At 40.1% G+C, this 21,528-nt stretch overlaps 1 protein-coding gene across 7 annotated transcripts in view; it reads left to right on the top strand.

The window, feature by feature from the left end:
- Arhgef28 (Rho guanine nucleotide exchange factor 28) overlaps positions 1-21,528 on the top strand; it is a 285,671-nt gene that overhangs the window by 150,919 nt on the left and 113,224 nt on the right. For 5 of the 7 annotated variants that reach the window (XM_074077301.1, XM_074077298.1, XM_074077299.1 and 2 more), the window contains 2 exons: positions 1,975-2,027; positions 2,551-2,611. The exons of 1 other annotated variant lie outside the window; for it this stretch is intronic. In XM_074077301.1, the coding sequence (XP_073933402.1) occupies positions 1,975-2,027; positions 2,551-2,611 (114 nt within the window). Of the gene's footprint in view, positions 1-1,974; positions 2,028-2,550; positions 2,612-16,880; positions 17,151-21,528 lie in introns of those variants that run through there. One more of the 7 variants, XM_074077304.1, reaches the window with a different exon arrangement.

The raw sequence follows: 21,528 nt of genomic DNA, 5'->3' as shown, positions 1-21,528 counted from the left end.
ATGCAAACTGGATTATTATTGATCATATCATCTTTTCACTAGCAATCTGGAATAAAATATGTACTGGAATAAAATATGTACTGTTCTGAATAAATGTTATATTATAGGATTCTTTAGAAGTGCAGTATAAATGATCATTTAAGAGCTTATGGTCTGAGAGGGCTTTAAAGGAATATCCTATAATGGACAAAATAAAGGCACGTGACCCAGACATGTATGTGGATGTGTCTGTTAAAACCTTGGCTCTGGCTGTACTTTTTGATATGTTGGTGTTATCTTTTCCACTTACTCCAGGTTTTATAGAGTGGGTATGGGACCATCAAAAGAAAACAACCTCCCCTGCTGTGCACCATTAATGTGGCAAACACCATGGTGGGTGTCTCACCACAATTTTCCACATCTGTGTAGTGGGATGAAAAACTTTACTTTTAACTTGTGTTTTGGACTTTGGAGCTTAGCAACAGCATCTTGAGGGATGAAGTTGGCTCATTTTGACAGTCCTGTCCTTTGGCAATGTTTTTTATGCAAACACCTGATGCCACCTGGTGGCCATGTGTGAGTTGTGCATTTAAAGGCTGGCAGGAATGCTGGGTCATGTGTTGCCCAGGCTGTATCTCCTGCAGTCGTCTCCATTCCGTTGAAAATGGTAACATGACCTCACAAAATTGAGGTTATTACTTTATTTTTTGCATGAAAGCTAATATTCATTTTGAATTCAAGAGTGATATAGTATTGTGGAGAGCAAATGTAATATTACTTGCTTGAAATAAAACAAATTCAAAGTTATTGTAAAGCAGATCTTTAAGACCACATGACAAGTGGGATTGAGGCTTCTGTGTTCCATCCTTGCCTTTATTAGTTATTCCTGCATCTTTGTCATTTGTCGTTCTTATTACAATTTGTCACAGGGAGCCACATAAATGAAGCCTCTACTAAGCTTTTTCTAAAAGCAGAAACGTGGATGAAAACTTGTGGTGGTAGGAGCATCAACAAATCCACTTGGAGGTGTGAGGCAGAAGTAACTGAAATGAACAGGAGTGGCAAAGAGAAGAGAATGTCTAGTTAATGCACGTGCTGGGGAACTCCTGGGGTCACCAGGAGGAGTTGTCCCATGAACCATGGGGGCTGGGAAGCTGAGATTCCAGAAAAGGGCCTGGGGCCCCGCAGTGTTGTGTGTTCATACAAATTCAGGTTAAAGATATTCTGCCATCTGCCTCTGGGAGGGATGTCAACACTTATTTTCCCCAGGCCCAAACCTCCTCCTGGTGATTATTTGACAGTGGTGGCTTTTGTTTTCTGGCAATTGAGCATTTGGGAAGAGAACTAATGAGTCAAGCCTTAGAGAAAAATAGTCCCTCACGTGTACCTTCCTATTCATCCTAGAACATCCTGACTACTCTCCAGGAAAGCCTTTATTGAGAGGGGACACCTGAGGCACCTGGAGCTGGTCACCTCTCAACCTGGCCCTGCTGGCTGAGGTCAGGCTAACGGCTGAGCTGGTGTGCTCCACTTTCAGCACTGAGCAAGGAAAGGCTGAGACTCTGCTGGAGTGAAATTGTGTTCCTTTGAGACACTGAAATCTGTAGCATTTGAGGAAATGGACACACGGAATTTCCTCAGGTCAATCCAAGTCACATCCTCACAGTCTGTACTATTTTGAAGAGCCCTAGGTAGTGAGCAGACTTGCTTTGGAGTCAAGGGCATATGTTTATTTAATGATCCTTCTTTCCCCCAGGATTTCCTATGAGAGCTCCTAGGCTTGTTTACATCTTGGTCCTCAAAATAATGAGTGTGGCGGTCAGGTGATCAGATACTCAGCCAGAGTTGATTTCTATGGAGGCTAAGCTAAAAGTCTAGCTAGCCCTGTGCAGGCGGTCCTGGACAACTCATCCTCTGCTTGTCATTTACTTTCTCTTCTTTTTTTAAACAAAGGCTCCTATTAGCAGATCCTGATGAGAATTATTCCTTTTGCAGAGATTAGGAATTTGGTGTCTGGCCGATCATCACCTGAGAAGGATGATGGAAAGGTAACGACTCCCTGCCTTACTTTCTTCTTTGCATGTCTGTCCAGAGTTGAAGTAGAAATGAAGACCTAGGGGGCATAGAAATATATAGGAAAAAATTCAGTTTCACAAATAAACAGGAAAATGCCCACATCCTTTCAGAATAATTTGAAATACAGTTTCCTGTATCAGAGTCTCAATCTCCACATTTATGACCAACTCCTTCTGAGTTGTTGTCATTGTAAACTCAACATGAGTCCATGAATGTTCCAAAGCAAATTTGTACTTGATATGTATGGATGTTTGCCAATACTGTGCCTTACCTGTGGATAGCTCGAGTGGGGACAGAGTCTTTCCTTATTTTTAGCTCTTAAATAATATTAATTATACACAAGACTAGTCTTCTGTTAACATGATGTCATACATGTAGCATGTTTTTATGGATGCTTTCTAAGAATGTTTTTCTAGTTCACAAAAATAAAGAAGCAAACATTAGCAAAGATATAGTTAAGGAAAAACCTCACTTACCTGACTTTATCTTTTTTAGTGTGTCAAAAACCTGGTGGTTCAACTGAATGAACACGAAGACCAGAACAGCCTAGATTTGGGTATGTTCCAAAATATTGCTTTTCCTGCTCCCGTGGGGGGATATCACAGGCCAGGTAGATAGTGGCCAAGAAGAAAATACATTTTTATTTTTATATAAACTATTTCTTCCTGGGAACCTAAGTTACTACTTTTTTATTTTTTTAAAAAATGTTGATTTATCATACATTAATCATATGAGGGAATTACACTGTGATAATTCCATACCAGCACAGTGTACCTTGAACAAGTTCACCCCTCCATTGTATTCCTACCCCTCCTCTCCCTCTGCCCCTCTTTCACACAGTGTTTGGTGGGTACGGGATGCTGTCTTCATGTGTACATATGCAGCGTCTTTCCATCGTCTTCACCCTCAGTGTCCTTTCCTTTCCCTTCTTTTCTTCTTGAAACCAGCCAGGTAAATTTTCTTTGCAGCATCAGTCATCATACTGTAACTTCTTATAAATAGAACTTGGGTTCTATTTATAATCTAGAACCTAAACAAAGCAACCACAGCTTTTCCTTCATTTTGCCAAATGCTGGTTTGGTTGTTGTCATGGTTACCTTGTTATTCTGAAGAAGTAGGCACTGCCAGTTTCATTTCAGGAGAGTGACCCTGATGGTGTAAGCCGTGGAAATGAGACTTGAATATTACTCTGCCTGGCCCTGGAGTCCCCAAGCTTACCACTGTCCCCCAGGTGATCTAAATGCCAGGGCTTAGAAGAAGCGCAGATGCTGTTGTGGGGTATTAGGTCTTATGTGGGTTCCTTTCAAGGAAGCCAGGAGTGCCCTTGGCAGCATGGAGGTCATTCCTCCCATGGACCTGAGAATTTGCCTCTGCTCCCAAGTGCTGGGTTCACCATGCTCTGAGCCCCCTCCCCCAACCCCCTCCCCGTGTATTTCCTATTTCTGTAAGATTCGTTGGGCCCAGACTTCTCTTGAGCTATTTACAGGTGAGCAGAGTGTGATAAAGTCATTAGTGGGTTGAGGACATGGGCTGAGTGACAGCAGATGCCTAGTTTGGACCTATATATGGTCTGCTAAGACACCCAGGGACAGTTCCACGATGCATGTGTATGCATATGCCTTCTCCATTGGTTTCTTCAGGTGCAGTGAGGCTGAGGCAGCTCATACAGCTGGAAGGCACACATGTGCAGAGCAGTCTTAGGGATTGTGGGGTGAGGAGGTGGCAGGGGTGGCCAGCTGCTCAAGTGCAGGTGAGATGAGGGTGAGTTAAATGGTGAAGGCCGACTGGTGCAGGGGCTCAGCAGAGGCTTGGCAGCGTGGCTTGGCTGGCGTGTTTGGCAGTCACATGACAGAGCATTTGGGAAATAGCGTAGTGTAGAGTAGGCAGGAGGAAGCACCACAGGGCCAGTTGACTGTGTTGCTCAGAGCTTGGCCCCAAGCCAGAGGTGGCTTGCTGGGTCTCCCTGCCTGGGGTGCTGTTGAGATTGGAACAGAAATTTAGGTGTGCATGGAGCGTGATGCACACCTCTACTCTGGCTGCTATATAAGGTAAGAGTAATAGACCAAGGGGGTAAGAGGAAGGAGCAAGGCAAACATCTCAGAACAGATGACTGCTGTGGACCACCGAAGCCAGGAGCACAGCTGTTACTCACACATACAGGATGTCTCATCTACAAATTGCCTCGTGCGCCCAGGAATGTTAATTTTGATGAATGTTTACAAGACAAATTGCTGGGGGGAGGGGAGGTTGGCTGTTAAAAGTATTACATAGTAGGATTATTTTAATTTTAGGCTTACAAAAACCTCATTCCAATCTCCAACTGGTGTACTTTGTTGGGTAAGAAGAATAGTGTGGAAACTAGTGTCCTGAGCTGAGCCAATCTGTCAGTCATTGTCACTGTGTGTGAAGAGCACTATTAGGAAGGCCTTGACAGAGAACTATGTGGGACTTCAATCCAGTGATTTATGAAAAGGGTCAGGGAAGCATTTGCTTTGTTCTTCATTAAACTCTTAGAATTAAAAAAAAAAAAAGCCCAAAACCAAAAAACCTCTGACCTTGCAAAGAAAATAAGGAATAGACTTTAATAGATCCTTCTGACACAGAGAAGGGGGCAGCAAGAAGTGAGTTGTAAACAGAGGTCAGCCAGAGGTGGGAATGGGAAGTGACTCTCCCCAGAGGCCACTTCAAAACTGCTGCTGTTTTATATGTCCTTGTATTTCATCCAGCCTCTGAGGAACTGCTGCCCAAATATGTGGGATAAAGGTGCAAGTCTTTGCTGATTTGAATTATTTGAAATTATGTAATGAGAGTTCAGTGTGGGCTTATAAACTGCCTCCATGCTATTCTGGTAGAACTTTCTGTCTGATGGACGTGCTCTGGGCTGTGCTATCCAGAACAGTAGCCAACAGCCACTTCTGTCTATTGAGCATGGGATATGTGACCGTATTGTATTGGGCAGGGCAGGCTTTGTGTTCTGATTGTCACCCCAAAGAATCAAGAATCACACTGACCATAAATTTATATACCAAAAATGACTATTGATTATGTCTCAAATGGGAAATAGCTAGGGAACTCATCCAGGCCAGTACCCCGGAATCAAAGCAGTGAGTAGTTGACAATACGACTGCATTTGCATCAAGTCCAGGAGTGACGGCCTTGTTCTCTGTGTTTGCTGTAAAGGCTGAAGTTTTGCTCAGAGGAGAGAATCATCACTTGAAGGGCTGGGGTCTGACACTATTGTTGTCATGGTAGAGAGCGGGATTCCTGCATAGTCTAGATAGTTATCATGGGTAGACTAGGCACAGCATTTGGGGATGATGGAAAAGAAGTAGGTAGATGAAGTAACATGGGTAAATGATGAAGATAAGAAGGAAGAAAAGGCCCATTTGGCTCAAGTCCACAATACTACATGTGACTAAGAAATAGAATCAAAACTTGAAACAGATCTAAAACTTTGAGCAGCAGAAATGCTGTGCCAGGGAGGAGACAAGTGAATATCTAGCAGGAGCAAGTAGATAACCTGTGGGAAATGCAGTGGGAGGGTGAGCCTGGCCGCAATGTTGGAATCCCAATCAAAAACAAAGATACATACCCCACGGGCAAAGCAGTGAATGGCTTGATCATCAGTTTTCTGGCAGACTCCTTTTAAAAGATTGAATCTGAACACGGAAACTGTGTAGCTTTGATTATAAATTAAGATTTCCAGTTAACAGTTAAATTCCTGCTTGAGGAATGTGAAGCCAGTGTCTCAGGTGAATCACAGAAACTTATGGAAGGTGATTGTCCTACTCTCTCTGCAAAGAGTATTCTAGAGTATGAGCAAGGTTGTGGGTGGCAGACTAGATGTAGTGATGCTCACATGGAAGCTGACTTTCTTGCAATAATTTATCACTCATGGTCTGTGTCAGATTAAAGGTTATATGAAATTTATTTGGCTAAGATTATACATCATATAATTATTTGCCTAGAAAGAAATGAAGGATTGGTGAAACCAAGGTGACAAAGCAAGTACTATGTGAGCATGTTTTAACTTTGCCCATGGGAAGGTGACAGGGAGATGCAGACAGACACTATGGTGGGGTGAGGATGGCATTGGCTGGCATCTCCTCTTTGCATGGAGAGTCTTAACACCTCAAAACCCTGGCATGAAGCAGCACTGTAATGTGTCAGCCCTCGGAGGTCTGGCTGAAAGAGAGTGGGGCTTGGCACAAGTGCCAGATTTTAAAATTTTAAACAAACCAGCTTGTTAAATAAGCCTGTTGGAAAAAAATTAATTTAATCTTCTATAATTACAGAAGTAATAAGTATTTCACAGAAAAAAAAATAGAAATTACAGAAAGCAGAAAAAAAAATCCCTACAACTCTCCATCCAAAGACAGTTAGTATTAAATTTGGATGTATGTCCTACTACTGTTTTCACAGAGTTGTGATCATGTAAACAGTAGAACTCACGTCCTGCATTATTCATTTAACATTGTCGACGTAAGTAAGCTCCATTTTAGAAAGTTGCTTTAAATGATGCTGTACGTTTTTCTATAAAGAACTTTTGTAGGAAGAAAGGAAACAAGTAGATCCTCCCAACAAATAATAACTGCTATTAGCCAAACCCCAGCCCTCCTTTAATAATATATATTGCTGATTTTTATCAAATGGCCTGGTCAACATACTTCAGGGCTCAAATTGCAACTATTCTTTAAAACTCTGAGTTATTTCATTCATATTATTGTTCACTACTTACATGTTATATGAGAAAAAGAAAACTTCTTTGTGGGTGTTGGGACTGGGAGGCTTGAACTAGGGAGGTATATGAACCAAAGCTAGATGTGGAAGGAAATCTGATTTGATAAAACAAAACAATAAAAACCCATCCAGAGACACATTGGGAAGAGCAGGAAGCAGAAACAGACAGAAACAAAGCAGTCGGATCTGAGACTGGGATTTCTCAACCTGAGAGTCATAGACTTTTCATGACTATAGACAAAACCAAGGGGGAGAAACAAAGCCCCACACTGAAAGTTTAGGAGACACATCCACAGAAGGAAACTGGTAAAAAGGAGCAGTCCCTGTAAAGCAGAACCTTGGGGCTAGCATAGGCTGTGTTTTCAAGATTTCCATGTGTGGTGTGACTGGCAAAGGTCTAGGCCTTGATTCTAGTGGCAACTGGGAAAAGACAGTGCAGTCAGTAACACTCGTTTGGCAAACAACCAAACAAATAAAACTAATTAGGTTGTTTTCTCATTTCTTCTTATATTAGTGTCAAATATTGGAAATGGAATAAATGCTACTGTGCTACAAAAGTTTATAAAACAGCACTTTTAAGTCACCTGTGAATATTAAGCTTTGAGGTGATTCCAAACAGGATCTTAGGTGTGGAATCCTGAGAACCAGGGCCCATGCAAGTGGAGTTGCCCCCTTGTTGGCTGTTTTTTAATGGAACATGTGTATCTGTCTATATTGAAATCTCAGAAATGTTGCATGAAACATGAACAAAAAGGAAAAATGGGGAGGGAGAGTAAAACTTAGCATAGCTCTTAGCCTTCTGAAAAGTAAGTTTTCAATCCTCACTCTTGGTGGATCTCTCTCTCTCTCATTCTCTCTCTCTTTCTTCTCCCCTCCCCACCCTGCCACCTCAGGCTATAGAAGCTTCTGTGGATTCTTTTTTTTCATTTCTTTTTTTTGGGGGGTGGTGGGCATCTCTACCATGAACTAAATCTTACCAGTGATTTGGTTTTGAAGTAAAGGGGATGGGGACAGAAAATACTCCAAGAAGATCATTGGAAATGAAAGTTATTTATATAAATTTGGACTCAAATTTTATCCCTTTTGTTCACTTCAATGAAATGTTATTGTGGTTGTTGAGGTTTTAAAACTTGTTTTTGGTAGAGAAATTTCTGACTCATTGGAATTCTGCTATGTGCTATGAGCTCGGTTTCTTTCCCTTATCAAGTGTGTCCTGCCTTTTTATATATTTGTGGCTCCATTGTTTAGGTAAAATACTCCTTGTGGAACGTGAAAGAAGCATTTTTCTTTACATGAGACCATTGTAGTGTCTGTTGACAGACTCTCATTCCTTAAGTTGAAAGAAAGAGTATTTGGGGAAATTTTAGGTCAGTGTAAAATGTAGACTGTAGACTAGAAAGCATGAAGAAACTAAAGCTTTGCAAGAGGTGTGTAGTTCACCTTACTGTCTTCTCTTCAGATTTAAAGCCCAATGAAATTGTTAAATTAATAGTCCCAAGTCTAGGATGCTATCTGATATAATTAGGGTTCAATGTTCTGCCTATTGTTCCCTCAAAGATATAAAATAAAAAGGAGCTACCTGAAAACCAGTTAAGGTTAGGAGGTGCTAATCTAAGCACGGTGTCACATTGTGGTTCTAAATTCTGCCTACGCGCTGGATCTGGAGCGTTATAAATACTGAAGCCCAGTCCTGCACTCAGAGAAGGCTGGATTTCATTGTTCTGGAGTGAACCCTGTGTATCTGGAGTTCTCACGGGCCCCAGGCGACTCCCAGGTGCAGACAAGGTTGAGAATCATAGCCAGGCATCCTTGGGGAAGCTCAGTGATGCTGAAATCACTCCTGACTTGCTGGGTTTTCTTTGCTGTTTTGTTTTGTTTTTCATGGTTCTTGGAATTGAGAAATAGGGCTCTACTTTGGATCTCAACTGATTACAAAAGAAATGAAGGGAAACCCATTTGTATTAGGTTTGCAGATTTGCAACGCTTATCACCACCCATGTCTTAGATCTGTGGGAAATATGAAAGCTTTGAAACAAAATGGATTGAGAAAAAAAAAATCCCAAACACTTGAATTTAAATGAGATAATGAAATCTTTAAAATATATTTAAACATTAAGAAGGAGTCAAGTGACTGTAATTTGCCCAGATTGGCTGTGTAATCTCACAGTCCTTTACTAGACTTTGAGGTGCATGGAGTGGGATGAAGGGAGGACGTTGATGCTTTGGCTAATGCCACACGGCATTACAGAGATGCCTGATGTTGAGTACCGGTTCTATCCTACCTTTAGTACCTTTGAAATTGACTTTTTCTGTCATACTGCAAGCCAATTTAATTTTTGAAATATAGTTGAGGGGGAGAAAAAATGGCTGTTCTATCTCTGAACTCTAAATTTTTCCTTCTCCAGGGTGAATTAAACTATGATATATTGTTAGAACTTTTGTAAATGTCACAATGTACCCCCAGCATAACAATAATAATAATAAAAATAAATAAATAAATATTTTCCTTCTCCAAATTAGATCCTTAATCCCAAATAAACCAGGTTAGTAGGTAAATTCTGTAAGTTTCATGATACTTAACTAAAATGATGTGTTTATAAATTTCAAACAAGTATAAATTGTAAGGAAATGACAACTAATTTATGAAACATGAAATAAATGAAAAATTTGAAATATATTCTGGAAATAATATTATAAAATTTATTTTGTGAAAAGTTTAAATGCTGCCCAGAGATTTCTTCTGATTTTCTTGTGTTGAAACACTTACAAAACAATCTCACTTACTGAGGGATCCTTGGCAGACAGCTTGACTCAGTGTGAGTGTGTTTATGGGAGTTTGGGCTTGTTTTTTTTTTTTTTCTTTTTTTTTTTATTCTGAGTAACCAGTGTTTAAAGGGATTAGCTACTGGATACTGTAGAGCAATTAAAATTCTAGTTAGTTTCCATGCCAGCCAGTACAAGCTGTAACAGTTTATTAGGACAATTTAGTATAACTTTTAGAGTGGCTAATTTGGAAGACATTTTTATGAAACATGGCCTCTTCAGGCATGGGCAAAAAAGCCAGCTGACTTTATGCTTTACGTCATGAGCCTCTGCTGAAGAAGCTATGTAGCTGAAGTATAGGGAGAAGGGATGCAATCAGAGTGAAGTAAAATAACAAAAAATCAGAATGAAGCATAAAGTTGAAGGTGTCTAGAACTTGAGAACTTTGAGTGAACTAGGAGGGTTCATCCAGGTTCTTGAGATTTGGCTGCCAGGAAGATCTGGCTCACCTGAGATCAATTTACCTACCACACAGGTGCCAAACAGGAAATTGTCTTTGATGTTTGCTCTTGGGATCATTTTAATATCCAAAGTGACACTATTTTTCTAATAAATTAGGACTATTTTCAACATATAATGTTTTAATGTTTAATTAGTTCCCTCAGAGATCCATGGTAACTTAACATAATAGGAACTTAAACAAAAGGAAATGGAATTTAATGCTTGATTATATTATTCATATCTGAATAAGGGACACAAACATTCCTTAAATTAGTTCCACCTTTAATGAATATAGATTCTGTACATCTTAAACTTTAAGTAAACCTTACTTTTAGGAGAGGCTTAAATTTCTGTACTTGATTTAAATTTCCTTACTTTCCTCCTAATTTCCCTTTTCTTTTCTAGGATCCCATGCAGGATACCATATTACATTTAGTCATCAAATTTCTTAGGTTTTTCTTGGCTGTGAGTCATACTTAGTTGTTGTTTATTTTGACAGTTTTGAGAAGTACTGGTCAGGAATTTTGTAGGATGTCCCTTAATTAGGATTTAAAATTTTTTCCCCATCATTAAAGTAAAGTTACAGGTTTGGGGAGGAAGAACACAAGGCAAAGTGACACTTTTATCACGTCATATCAAGGGTCTACACTAGCAACATTATTAATCACTATTGATGTTGACCTTGGTAGTGTAAAGTTACTCTTTCTCACCCTATTTCCATACTGTGCTCTTTGAAAGGAAGTCGCAGTGTGCAGCAAACACTTAAGGAGTGGGGTGTTATCTACATGCTTCTTTGTGGGTAGAGCAGCTACCTAAATTATTTAGAATTCTTTTACATGGGAGATTCATATCCTCTCATTTCTAATTCAGGCATTTACTTATGTCTTTCTGGAGGCATGGATATTTATTTTATACTTTCAGTAATAATTGAGTGCCAAATTGTTGTCAAAGCATTCCAACTTTGGTAGTAAGGAGCTCTTTTAGTTGGTTCCTGTCTCTGTTTTACCTATCCTGATTGTTGTGTGTGTATATGTTTTAGAGTGGTGAAAGTATTATTTGTGATTTGTTAATTGAATATGTATGACACCATGTATTTGTCAAAACCCACAGAACTTTACAACATATAGAAAAACCTTAATGCCTACATATTAAAACATTGAGGTGGGGTGATCCTAGGACGGAATGCAAAATGTGAAAAAACAATCCAACTTCATTAAAAATGTATGAAACAAGCTCACTAAAGGGGATTGTTTGGGAAAGGAGGTGTAGACCTAAATAACTCTGGAAAATGAGTGGAGTTTATAAGAATAAATGCAAATAAAAAAGTTGTACAGACGCGTGGGTCTCTAGTTGATAAAGTTTTCCTCACAGGGGCACAGGGTAACAAATTCTGATTCCACTACACAAGTATACTGGAATTGAGAAATTAAGTGAGTGGATCATAGACAGTGGATGCCAGGTTTCTCACTGTTGGGGTGGGAGCTTAAAGAGGAGCAGGAAGAGGAGACAGAATGATCCATGTGGCAAAATTACCAACCAAGGCCCATTTTGCTTTCTACATGGTATACCAATTACTGAAGTGACAAGTTTTGCAAGAGTTTATTCAGGAGGAAGCTCAATTACAAGGTGGGAGACCAAAGGCTCAAATCTGTCTCTCTAAAGATAGGGTTTAGAGGTAGTTATGGATTAAGGAACAGGGTGTCTGAAGTGTGTGGAAAGGATTGGATAAAGTGAAGTAACCAGTAGTCTGTCTATGTGTGGTCAAACTTTGGCCCTGCATAAAATGAATGCTCAGAAAAAAGCCACATTAGCATGATCTGAGAGTAGAATTTTTGGCCCTTTGATTGTAAGTGGTCACCCATGGACACTTGTGCAGGCCCAAGTGAAGGGCTGGTAGTTTCAACTGGTTTGAGTGGCCTCCAAGTTCCTGAAAAGCAACCTAGGCAACTATTACCATCTTAAACAATACTTCAGAGGTATTATCTATTGCATAGCTATGTGACTTCTAAAATTGATTATAAAAGGAAGTAACTAAAAGCAAGAGGGCTTTTTCAGGTTTTCCCTTGGATCCAGTAATAGAGTAGAATTAGAATTGTACAGTGGTGTGCACTCATGCTTAATCAATGCAAATGTACATGGTTGCTTGTGGCAAAGTTTGAGGATATGTGTATGTATGTAGGTTAGGATAGTCACATGTATTTTCTAGCTCTGTCAGTTGAAAATTCTTCCAAGTAATGACATCCAGTAGCGAATACAAGATGAGCCTATCTTTCTCCAAACCAAGATTACCTATCTCATTTTATGGGAATTTTACCTTCGGAACTATAGAACAATGGGATTTATAGTGCAGTGTTGATATAAAATTATTTCAACTCTGCTAATGTAATACCTTATGGCAAACTTATTTATATGTGAATTAAATATTCACATTCTTAATTTATTAACTTATTTATATTTGAACTTAAGTTATATATGAAAGTCTATAATCCATTCACCTGAACTTTGAATCTTAAAATTGATGAACTTTTAATTTTAAAATTGATAAAACTGTCTGTAAATAAGTCTGTGATATTTAATAAAACTTATTTTGAAGGTTTGGGAAAATTGGAATTGGAACATGATCAAGAAAAGTTGAAATGTAACTTCAGATGTTGCTCTCCTAAGCCCGGAATTCTTCCTTCTGTGAGGAATGCCTTTCTCCTTCGGGTAGAATGAGATACTTTCCTACTCTTTCCCCTTTCTCTGTGCAAGCTCATGGCTCCTGTCTTTGCTTCTCCCACCTGCAGACTCTTCAGGTCCAGTGTCCACAATCCACATCTCCAGGGCAGGGGCTCCTCCCTGTCTTCCTCTTCTTTCTCTTTCCTTTCCTGATAGGATTTTCTTGGAACTTCCTTGCACTAATATTGCATTTTTGAAAATCAAGCTATGAATACTTCAGTGTCCATTGTATAGGACAGAAGTATCATGAAAAGAAATTCTACAGTTTTATATAAAGCTTTTTTCATACTTTATACTTAATATTTAAAGCTTATTGAAAAAAAATTTTAAGTTATTTACTATTATAATTTCATCGATCTTCACAGTAACTCCCTGAAGTATAAACGTCATAATCCCATTAAAAAATTTTTTTTTACTTCTTGTTTTTTTTTGGGCAGTACTGGAGTTTGAACTCAAGGCCTCATGCTTGCTGGGGAGGCACTCTACCATTTGAGCCACTTTGCCAACATGATTCCATTTTATATGTGACAACTAAGGCTCAGAAAGCATTAGTGACTTGGTTAGGGATACTAAGTAATAAGTGACAGAGCTGCTTTGCATGTGTCTCCAGAACTCATGGGTTTTCTTTTTAGCATGTGGTTCCTTAGGAGTATGGTAAGAAATAGTTTGTGCTCACAAGGAATTTGGAGTCTCACTGGAAGGTAAGGAAATTCCACAAATACTATAATCAAATCTAAATCTCACTATTCCTTTGAGGAGATGTAGTTTTTATCAATGTTGAAAGGCAAGTGAATATCGTCTATAGGAAGAGGATAGAAGGAAGTTTTCTAGATGGGTTTTCCAGGAAGCTGAAACTTGACTACAGTGACATCTACCCTGGATGATAACCTCACAGAGGTGATTTTTTTAGTTAAAGGAGGTGTAGTAAGATGAAGGCATCTCTTGGTAAGACAGTCTCACTCTTGTACTGAAACTGGTAACAAGGTGTCCTGGGGAATCTGTCATTGAACTCTGCCAGCTGCAATCAGTCAGACAAAGCATCTTATGAATGAGATATAAATAACATCTTGAATTCATTTAAGTGCAATTATATTGACAACATGGAAAAAAAACCCCTCAATTACTGTAGAAAACAATGAGGATAAATGATCCACATTTAGGAGAAAGTCTTTGGTGAGCAAGAAAATGAGCTGGCCTACAAATAAAACAGGCTGTACAATGTTTTCTACTTCCCTTTCCATGTTAACTGTGCATAGCTGGTAAATGAATATCATTCCATTCTTTAAAAATACTGGTAAATAGTAAAGGAAATGTGGACATTGGGACATCTTCTGATAGCAGAGATATTTCATCTGCATTGGTTGGGTAGTTCTAGTAGTTTTATTGAGAATAATTTCCATATCAATAATTGATTTGTAAAAGGTCAAACAAGGACTGTGCTTTGGGAAAATTAGATGAAGATGAAGCCACCTGACATCTCAACTAACAGAAATCCTTCCCACCAAGTTCTTCATCTCTTTCTCTGTCTGACTGTCCTGAAGTTCTTCTGAACTACCAGTGATGGTCAAGGGAGGAGCTGCTTGCTCTGGTAATGTGTGGCCTGGTGCATCTATTTCCTGGCTTAGTGGCTCTAAAACTTCATTAGGCATGAGAATTGCCTGCGATAGGGGTGGTGTGCCATGTGAGTGCAAATTCCTGCACCACCCTGGGAGATCTTGATTCACCAGGTCTAGGGTAGGAATCTCTTTATTTGCATTTTACTGAACACTCTCTCCCCTCCCCCACTATCTTCCCTTCTCTGTGCCCTCACACCCACACTGATGCCCTGTGAGAAATTCTGTCCCAGACTCTGCTGTCTCTACCATTGGAGCCTCCTGACCATTGTCATATTTCTGACCAACTTCATAAAACAAGTTAGTGGCCATGCATGGATTGTATTATGTTTGTCATATAATAAAAGACATGCCTTCTTCTTTCCCACAGCACCAGGAAAATGTAATAACTGTAGCATTATTATAACATTAACGAGGAGCTGCAAGACCACCGTCACCAATTCAGGATGAGGACTTTAGTGTTTCTAGCTACCTCAGGAATTTTGCAGCTCAGAGAATCTTTTGACAGTAACTTTGAAGAAAGATGGCAATTTGATCCAGCACTTTTATTAGGTCAGTGATCATCAGCACAAGTGCAGGTCCCCTTTCTTTGGTCTAGAGACCTCTGGGAAGTAGGCAAGGGGCTGTGGACCTATGCACAGCCCAAATGTTGTCTGCAGCCTTAGAGAATAAGGGGTTTTCGTTACCCACAGACAATGTTCTCTCTCTCTCTTTTTCTTTTTTTAAACAAATGTAGATGTTGTAATGATTAAGAAATTGAAACATTTTAAACACTTTATAACAGTTCTCATAGCTTTTTTGTCAAAGCACAGGTTTGTGAATAGTACAAACATATACAAATAGTATAGCTGTCATGTTAAGGTTTTGTATTCCTGGGATGTGACCGGCTAGTGTGAATTATTCATTCATTCAGTGAATGCCTACAATATCCCAGGCATTATACTAGGCTGTGAAACTGAATGGAAAAACTCACGAGATTTTCTGTATTTTCTTATTAAAGGGTAATATGGATTAAAACTCTCTTACCTGATACAAAGATTCAGAGTAATTTATCCTTACAATTGTACCTAGCTAGTTAAGGAAAGTATGTAATTATTCTTCAATTGAAAGTCCAAAAGTAGAAAACGTACTCACTCATGTTTCTTTTCTGTAAGCTGTAGTGCTCACAGCTATATTCTAATCATACTTTTTTCTAGTCATGTGATTATGTAACAAATCAAACTCAATCACAGTACTGACTTATGCAATTCTGATTTTTTATTTGAATGTGAGCTTGAATGGTCTCTCTCCTTTCTCCCCTTCTGCCTGTGCCCCTTACTCACCCTACCTAATCACACAGGATTAGCTATTACAGAGCAGGCCGAGCAGCTATTTCTTGCATCGCACGGCATGCTGGTACTAACAATTTGAGAAATAATTGAAGTAAAGAGATGAATGTTAATTAAGACACACATTGTCAGTTTCCAAATCTGCAGATCTGAATGAATTCTCATCATTGCAATGTCCTGTAGTTTGTTTGAGTATCACACCATCTCAGGAAACACAACAAAGCATACTTCTTGCTATTACTGCTGCGGAAAGAAATTCTCACAAGAGTCCCCTTCCAAGACTTAGGAAGTGCTTTTGTCCTCTGCAGACTTTGTCTGCTGTGCTTAATCTTTTTTGGGTTGTGCATATCTGTTGCCAGTAGAAGTATGGAAGTAAGATTGAGCAGTGCCAGGATTTATGGAGGCAGTGCTGGGCGTCCATGAATGCTAATCACTGGAGAGACCTCGGGAAGACTGTAAGAACTGTTGGTTGTGGCAAATTTGTCACTAGCTCTATTGAGATAGACCAAAACTTATCTCAGAGTCATAAAGGTACCAAAATCCTTGTGATTGATGGTCAAACTTGGTGACAATTGAGGAAATTACAGTTGTGCTAAACAGTGATAGATGACTGCATAGGTGTATTTAGATGGGCACAATTCTATATAAATGTTAAAGCATGCAATCATTTCAGGATTAAAAAGACCAGGAGACTGGATTGTAAAATGAAATATCAGAGCTGTTTTGACTCTTAGCTCCAAAAGCTGGCCGAGGTGCCAATGGTGTGGAAGTGGAGGTTGCGCTGGAAGCAGTCTTCTCCCATCTGCTGGCCTTCACTTGTTCGTGGACCAAGCTTTCTGGCTGTCCACACACATAAACCTCAGCCTTTATCTCCCACTGCACAGGGTGGCACTTCTGAGAAATGATATGCTGGCTCCCAAGCCAAACAAGCGGCTGCTTTTGGAGGCTTTTCTTGAATCACAGGCAGCTCTCTTTGAGTTCCCAGTTACCTTCCTTCTTCATTTCCATTTCCAGCAACAAGAAGAGGGGAGTTAATGATTCATTTGCTCCCCGTGACCTTTTGAATAACTGGACTGCGATGTATCAGCCAGACTCTTAGCTCCCCCACTCCCCCCCCTTTTACTTGCCTAGTTTGGCTTTAATATTTACAGCCTCCTTGTTGGTCTACATGCCTGAACGCCCGAAGGAAGCAAAACATTTATTGCCTCTCCCTCCCCGTGTTTGGGAGCTATTTCATCCAGCCTCATTCCTTCCTTTTACATCACTCTGGAGGCTTGCCTCCTGGCTGGGCACGAGTTCTTCCTGAGTCTCCTCTGCTTAATCTGATCATCTCACCAAAACAAAGCAATGGATTCCGACTCCGACTCACCTTTTAACTACTCGTGGCCTTCCTTTCCCAAAATGAAGATTCGGCGCAGGGCGTCCAAACAAGGTAGAGCACAGTACCTTTTGTTTCGCTGACCTCCTCATGTGCTTACCTTTCTTTTCCTTGTTTCTTTACCAGTCTGTTTTCAAATGAAGTTCATATTTTTACATGTCTTTAGAAAACTCTTGCTATAGAAATACTTTATATATGGACTTCTGAGTTAAACCTCCTCTTTCTCTTACTGCTCCTTTCACTTTAAAATCTACCTTTGTGTTGTTATGTGCAATTCTCTCTCTGTCTCTTTTTTTTTTTAAGAGAGCATTTAGCACAAGGTAAATATTTTGGATTCATTTAATCAGAGTTACCTTGGAGTTACCTTGACAATAAAGAGACCTGTTGATTTAAACATGTCTAACCTTTGTGAGGTTGGAAGAGAACTGCACATATGTGCAATGCTTGCTTTCTGTTTTTCTTCTTTTGTTTTTTAGTTTTTAAGAGAGTGTTAATTTAAAGAAAATATTTTATGCCTAAGAAATACTATGTTGTTGATTTTGTAGATGTTATAAGAGAAGGACTTAAAAAAAATTTCAAACAATAAAGCTTGTATATCTCCGAAGAATAGTCATATATTACAAAGTTTTCTAAAAAATAATGATCAAGTAAGCAAAATCATTTACTGCCGAAGGAAGAAGAGGCATTTATGTGTAGCATGATTAACTATGGAGTGAGTTTACATGGCTGATTCCCTTACTTGCCCGGCTTTTGTTGTACCATGGACCTTGGAAACAAAGGGATAGGCAGGTATTCAGGTAGAGTGGAAGTGCCCAGGGAAGCTGCTCCACCATCCTTGGCTGTGTATAGCAGGTGGCAGTCCTTGCCTCCTGAGGTTTGACAACTCAAGAAAGGTTGCAAGCAACACTTCCCATCTCTTGTCCTGTGCAGAGACTTGTGGGGTGGTACTTTTCACTCATGAGAAAAGGAAGTTTTCATGAGCTTACCATCAGAAGAGGTATCTCTGACAGTGGCTCATCTTTGCAGCACTGGCCTCGGGGGCTTACCTATTCTATAGAGCAGAATGACATCCCTGTTTCTACAGGAGAATGGACTGTAGCAGTTGTCCACATGCCTGGTTAGCATCACAGATCTTCTTTCCTTCTAAAAGAAAATAAAGGTGTTTGCTTGTTTGCTCTTTGGTTGGGATTAAGGATTTTAGGGGTGATTTGATGGATAGTTTTTAAATAGTAAAAATTTTTTAAAGTTAATTTCTTGGGGAAGGGGGAGATATACTGGGTTCCTAAAATTCAGAGTGCATATTGCTAGTTGTACATTGAAGGTTTCCTGAGGGCAAGAACCATTCTGTGACATCACAGCACCTCTTGGCTGATTTTCACCTTTTTACATTTGGGGAGCGGTCTGCTTTATTTTGGTATTTATGTTGTCTAGCTGGCTTACTAGGTGTCTATATTGTTAGGACCCAGGAAGCCTACCAATCTGGAGGACCAGGGATTAATGACTAGAAGGCTGTGAGAGCCTTGAGAGTCCAGTGGAGTGGCAGGGAACACATTAATCACACTCTTGCTTTAAATCCTAACTTGGAGCATGGCCAGTTTGAGCTCCAGCAGAAAGTCATCTCATAGCTATGTATGAATTAAACCTGATTCAAGTGAAAGCAAGTACCTGGGACAGGAAAATGATTAACTCTTTGTCACCAATAAGCAGAAGAAAAGTGAAAATAAAGTTGGTAGCAGAGATCGGGGGATTGTTACACTGTGTACCAGGCTTCATTAGATGGTGGCAACTCAGATGTGAAAACAGAGATTGGCTGTGCTGCAGTGTCAGCCGGACAGAGTCCCAGAACCATAAACCCTTAGAACCAAAAGGACAGTAGAGACGACCTGGACAACCACCTCATTTTCCAGATGAAGTCAGTACAGCCAAAAGAGGTGAAGCGAAGAAATTCACCATATGTTCAATAAGCACATCTGGAATGCCAGCTCCTATCCTAAGGGTGGGGGGAGTGGTGACTCTGACAGATGCTGTCCCTTCATAGGGAACAACATTGGGACTGGATCCCATATCTACCAGGACGTAGATACACCACCTCTATCTAGTAGAAAAAACACCAAGAAGTCTGACTTTTCAGCCCAATGGCTGAAGTTTGTGAAGAACTATTGTCTCTTGTTTCTGAGAAGATGATGTAAAAATTTTAATCAATCTTTAAAAGTAAATAATGAACTGGAGTGTGTCTGAAGTGGTAGAGTACCTACTTTGCAAGCCCTAAGTTCAAATCCCAGTCTCACCAAAAACAAACCAACAAAAACCCCCAAAAATAAAAGTAAAGTGGCTTGAACTTCTTCCTCATTCTCTCCTCCTAAGCATCACCAACTTCATTCTCAGATCACCTGGGAAAACTTTTTTTTTTTGGTGGCACTGGGGTTTGAACTCAGGGCCCCTCACTTGTTAGGCAGGCACTCCACCACTTGAGCCACCCAGCCAGCCCTTTTTTTGTATTGAGTATTTTCAAGATAGGGTCCTGTGAACCATTTGCCGGGGCTGCCTTCAAACCTCAGTCCTTCTGATCTCTGCCTCCTGAGTGGCTAGGAGTACAGGTGTGAGCCACTGGTGCCCAGCACACTTGGAATATCTTAAAGGAGGACTTGAGGGCTCAGAATTTCTGGCACAGTGCCAAACCACTCTTGTATTTGGTCAGAAATACATTCTTCCTTTTCAATTATTTGTTCCTTGTCCTCACCCTCCTTGTTAGTATTCCCTTTGTTCTCATGTCCCCTCCTGTCTTTGTTATCACAGTCCTTTGATAGATATCCGTACTCATCCACTTCACCCACTCGTTTAGAGAATGATGTGAAAATTTACAGAGAGGGTTTGGTAATAAGAGGAAACACCACCAAACTATATTGCAAGTCAAAAATGACGTAGTTTATATTTTCTCTTCCTCCTGCCTTCAGAGGGAAGGAGGAAAGGAAGAATGACCAGCATTCAAGTGCTTAAAACCAAGCTGCCCCAAATGAGACCCGGCTGAGGGGCGGGGTGTGTCTCAGAAGTTGTCCTTTGTCATTCTATGGACAGCACCAGGGCAGGCTGTTCTGGGAGCTCAGTGGTTAATGATTGGAGTGGGCTAGAATCTACCACCGTTCCACTTTAAAGGGCCCAGAAATGCCTGGATTTTTGTTTTGTTGGTTTCAGGACGAGATTCTACCAAGAAATTTAATATTTATTAAATATTAAATTTAATATAAATATTAAAGAAATTTAATATTTATTAAATTTCACCTAAGGCTCCCATAGTTGTGATTCAGTCTGTGAAATGCATGATTTAGTATAAGCCATCAGCATAAGCCCCAGTACATGTCGACATATTCTCTTCTTGTGCCTCTCATGCACTTATGCAGTTCTCTCATCCACTTAGGCAGTTCTCCCGTTCTCTCTTCTTCCAGCTCCTGTCACAGCCCTCTCTAGTGATGGCAAGTGTGAAGAGGCACTTTCCCCTCCCTCTTTTTTTCTTTTCGTTGGTATAAAAGCAGTCTATTGAGGTTGCCAAAGGAGGCAATGTATACCAGAAAGTTTGTCAACCTTGAAAGCTTAGATAGCATTAAATTTTTTTGTAGTCATAGTCAAAAGAGCTAGTACTTTATTAATTACAATAAGTATTTTTTACTAAACTGGTGTAAAGGACATATATATCTGATTCTCAAATAACTCTAATATCGCTATTACCTATTTTTAAATGTTTTCTTTTATTTTTAACAGTACTGGTGTTTGAACTCAAGGCATTGCTTTGCTGCTCGAGCCATGCCTCCAGACCTTTTTGCCCTGTTTATTTTGGAGATAGGGTCTTGATTTTTGCCCAGGCTGGCCTAGACTGTGATCCTCCTACTTTAAGCTTCATGCTGTCACTGGGATAACAGGTGTGTGCCAACATACCCAGCTATTTTTTTCTGTTGAGATGAGGTCTCACAAACTTTTTTGCCTGGGCTGGTCTGGAGACGTGATCCTCCCATATCAGCCTCCAGGTAGCTTGGATTACAGGTGTGAGCCACTGGTGCCTGGCTTTATCTCGGTTTTTATGAGTGCTATTATTTGGGTATGGTTTACCTGTGTCCTCTAAGGATTCGTGTGTTGCAAACTTGGTCTGCATTGTGATTCTGTTAAGAGGTGGTGGGACCTTGAAGAGGTGGGCCTTAGGGAGAGGTTATTGAGTCACTGTAGGCGTTTCCCTTGGAAGGGATTAAGGTAGTTCTTGTGGGACCCTGTTGGTTCTCAAGAAAGGATTGTTATGAAATAGCAAGAGTAGCCTTATCCAGGTCTCAGCTTCCTCTCTTGCATGGGATCCCTCCCTCTTGTACACATTTCCTGCCATGATGCCATTGTCATGATGTAGTCCAACCAGGGAACCTCACCTCCCAAACCACGTGCTCACTAAATC

Source organism: Castor canadensis, chromosome 6 (assembly GCF_047511655.1).
Source record: "Castor canadensis chromosome 6, mCasCan1.hap1v2, whole genome shotgun sequence".
Taxonomy (NCBI): Eukaryota; Metazoa; Chordata; class Mammalia; order Rodentia; family Castoridae; genus Castor; species Castor canadensis.
Note: the sequence above shows the minus strand (reverse complement) of the source record. Positions and strands in the feature narration are given on the sequence as shown.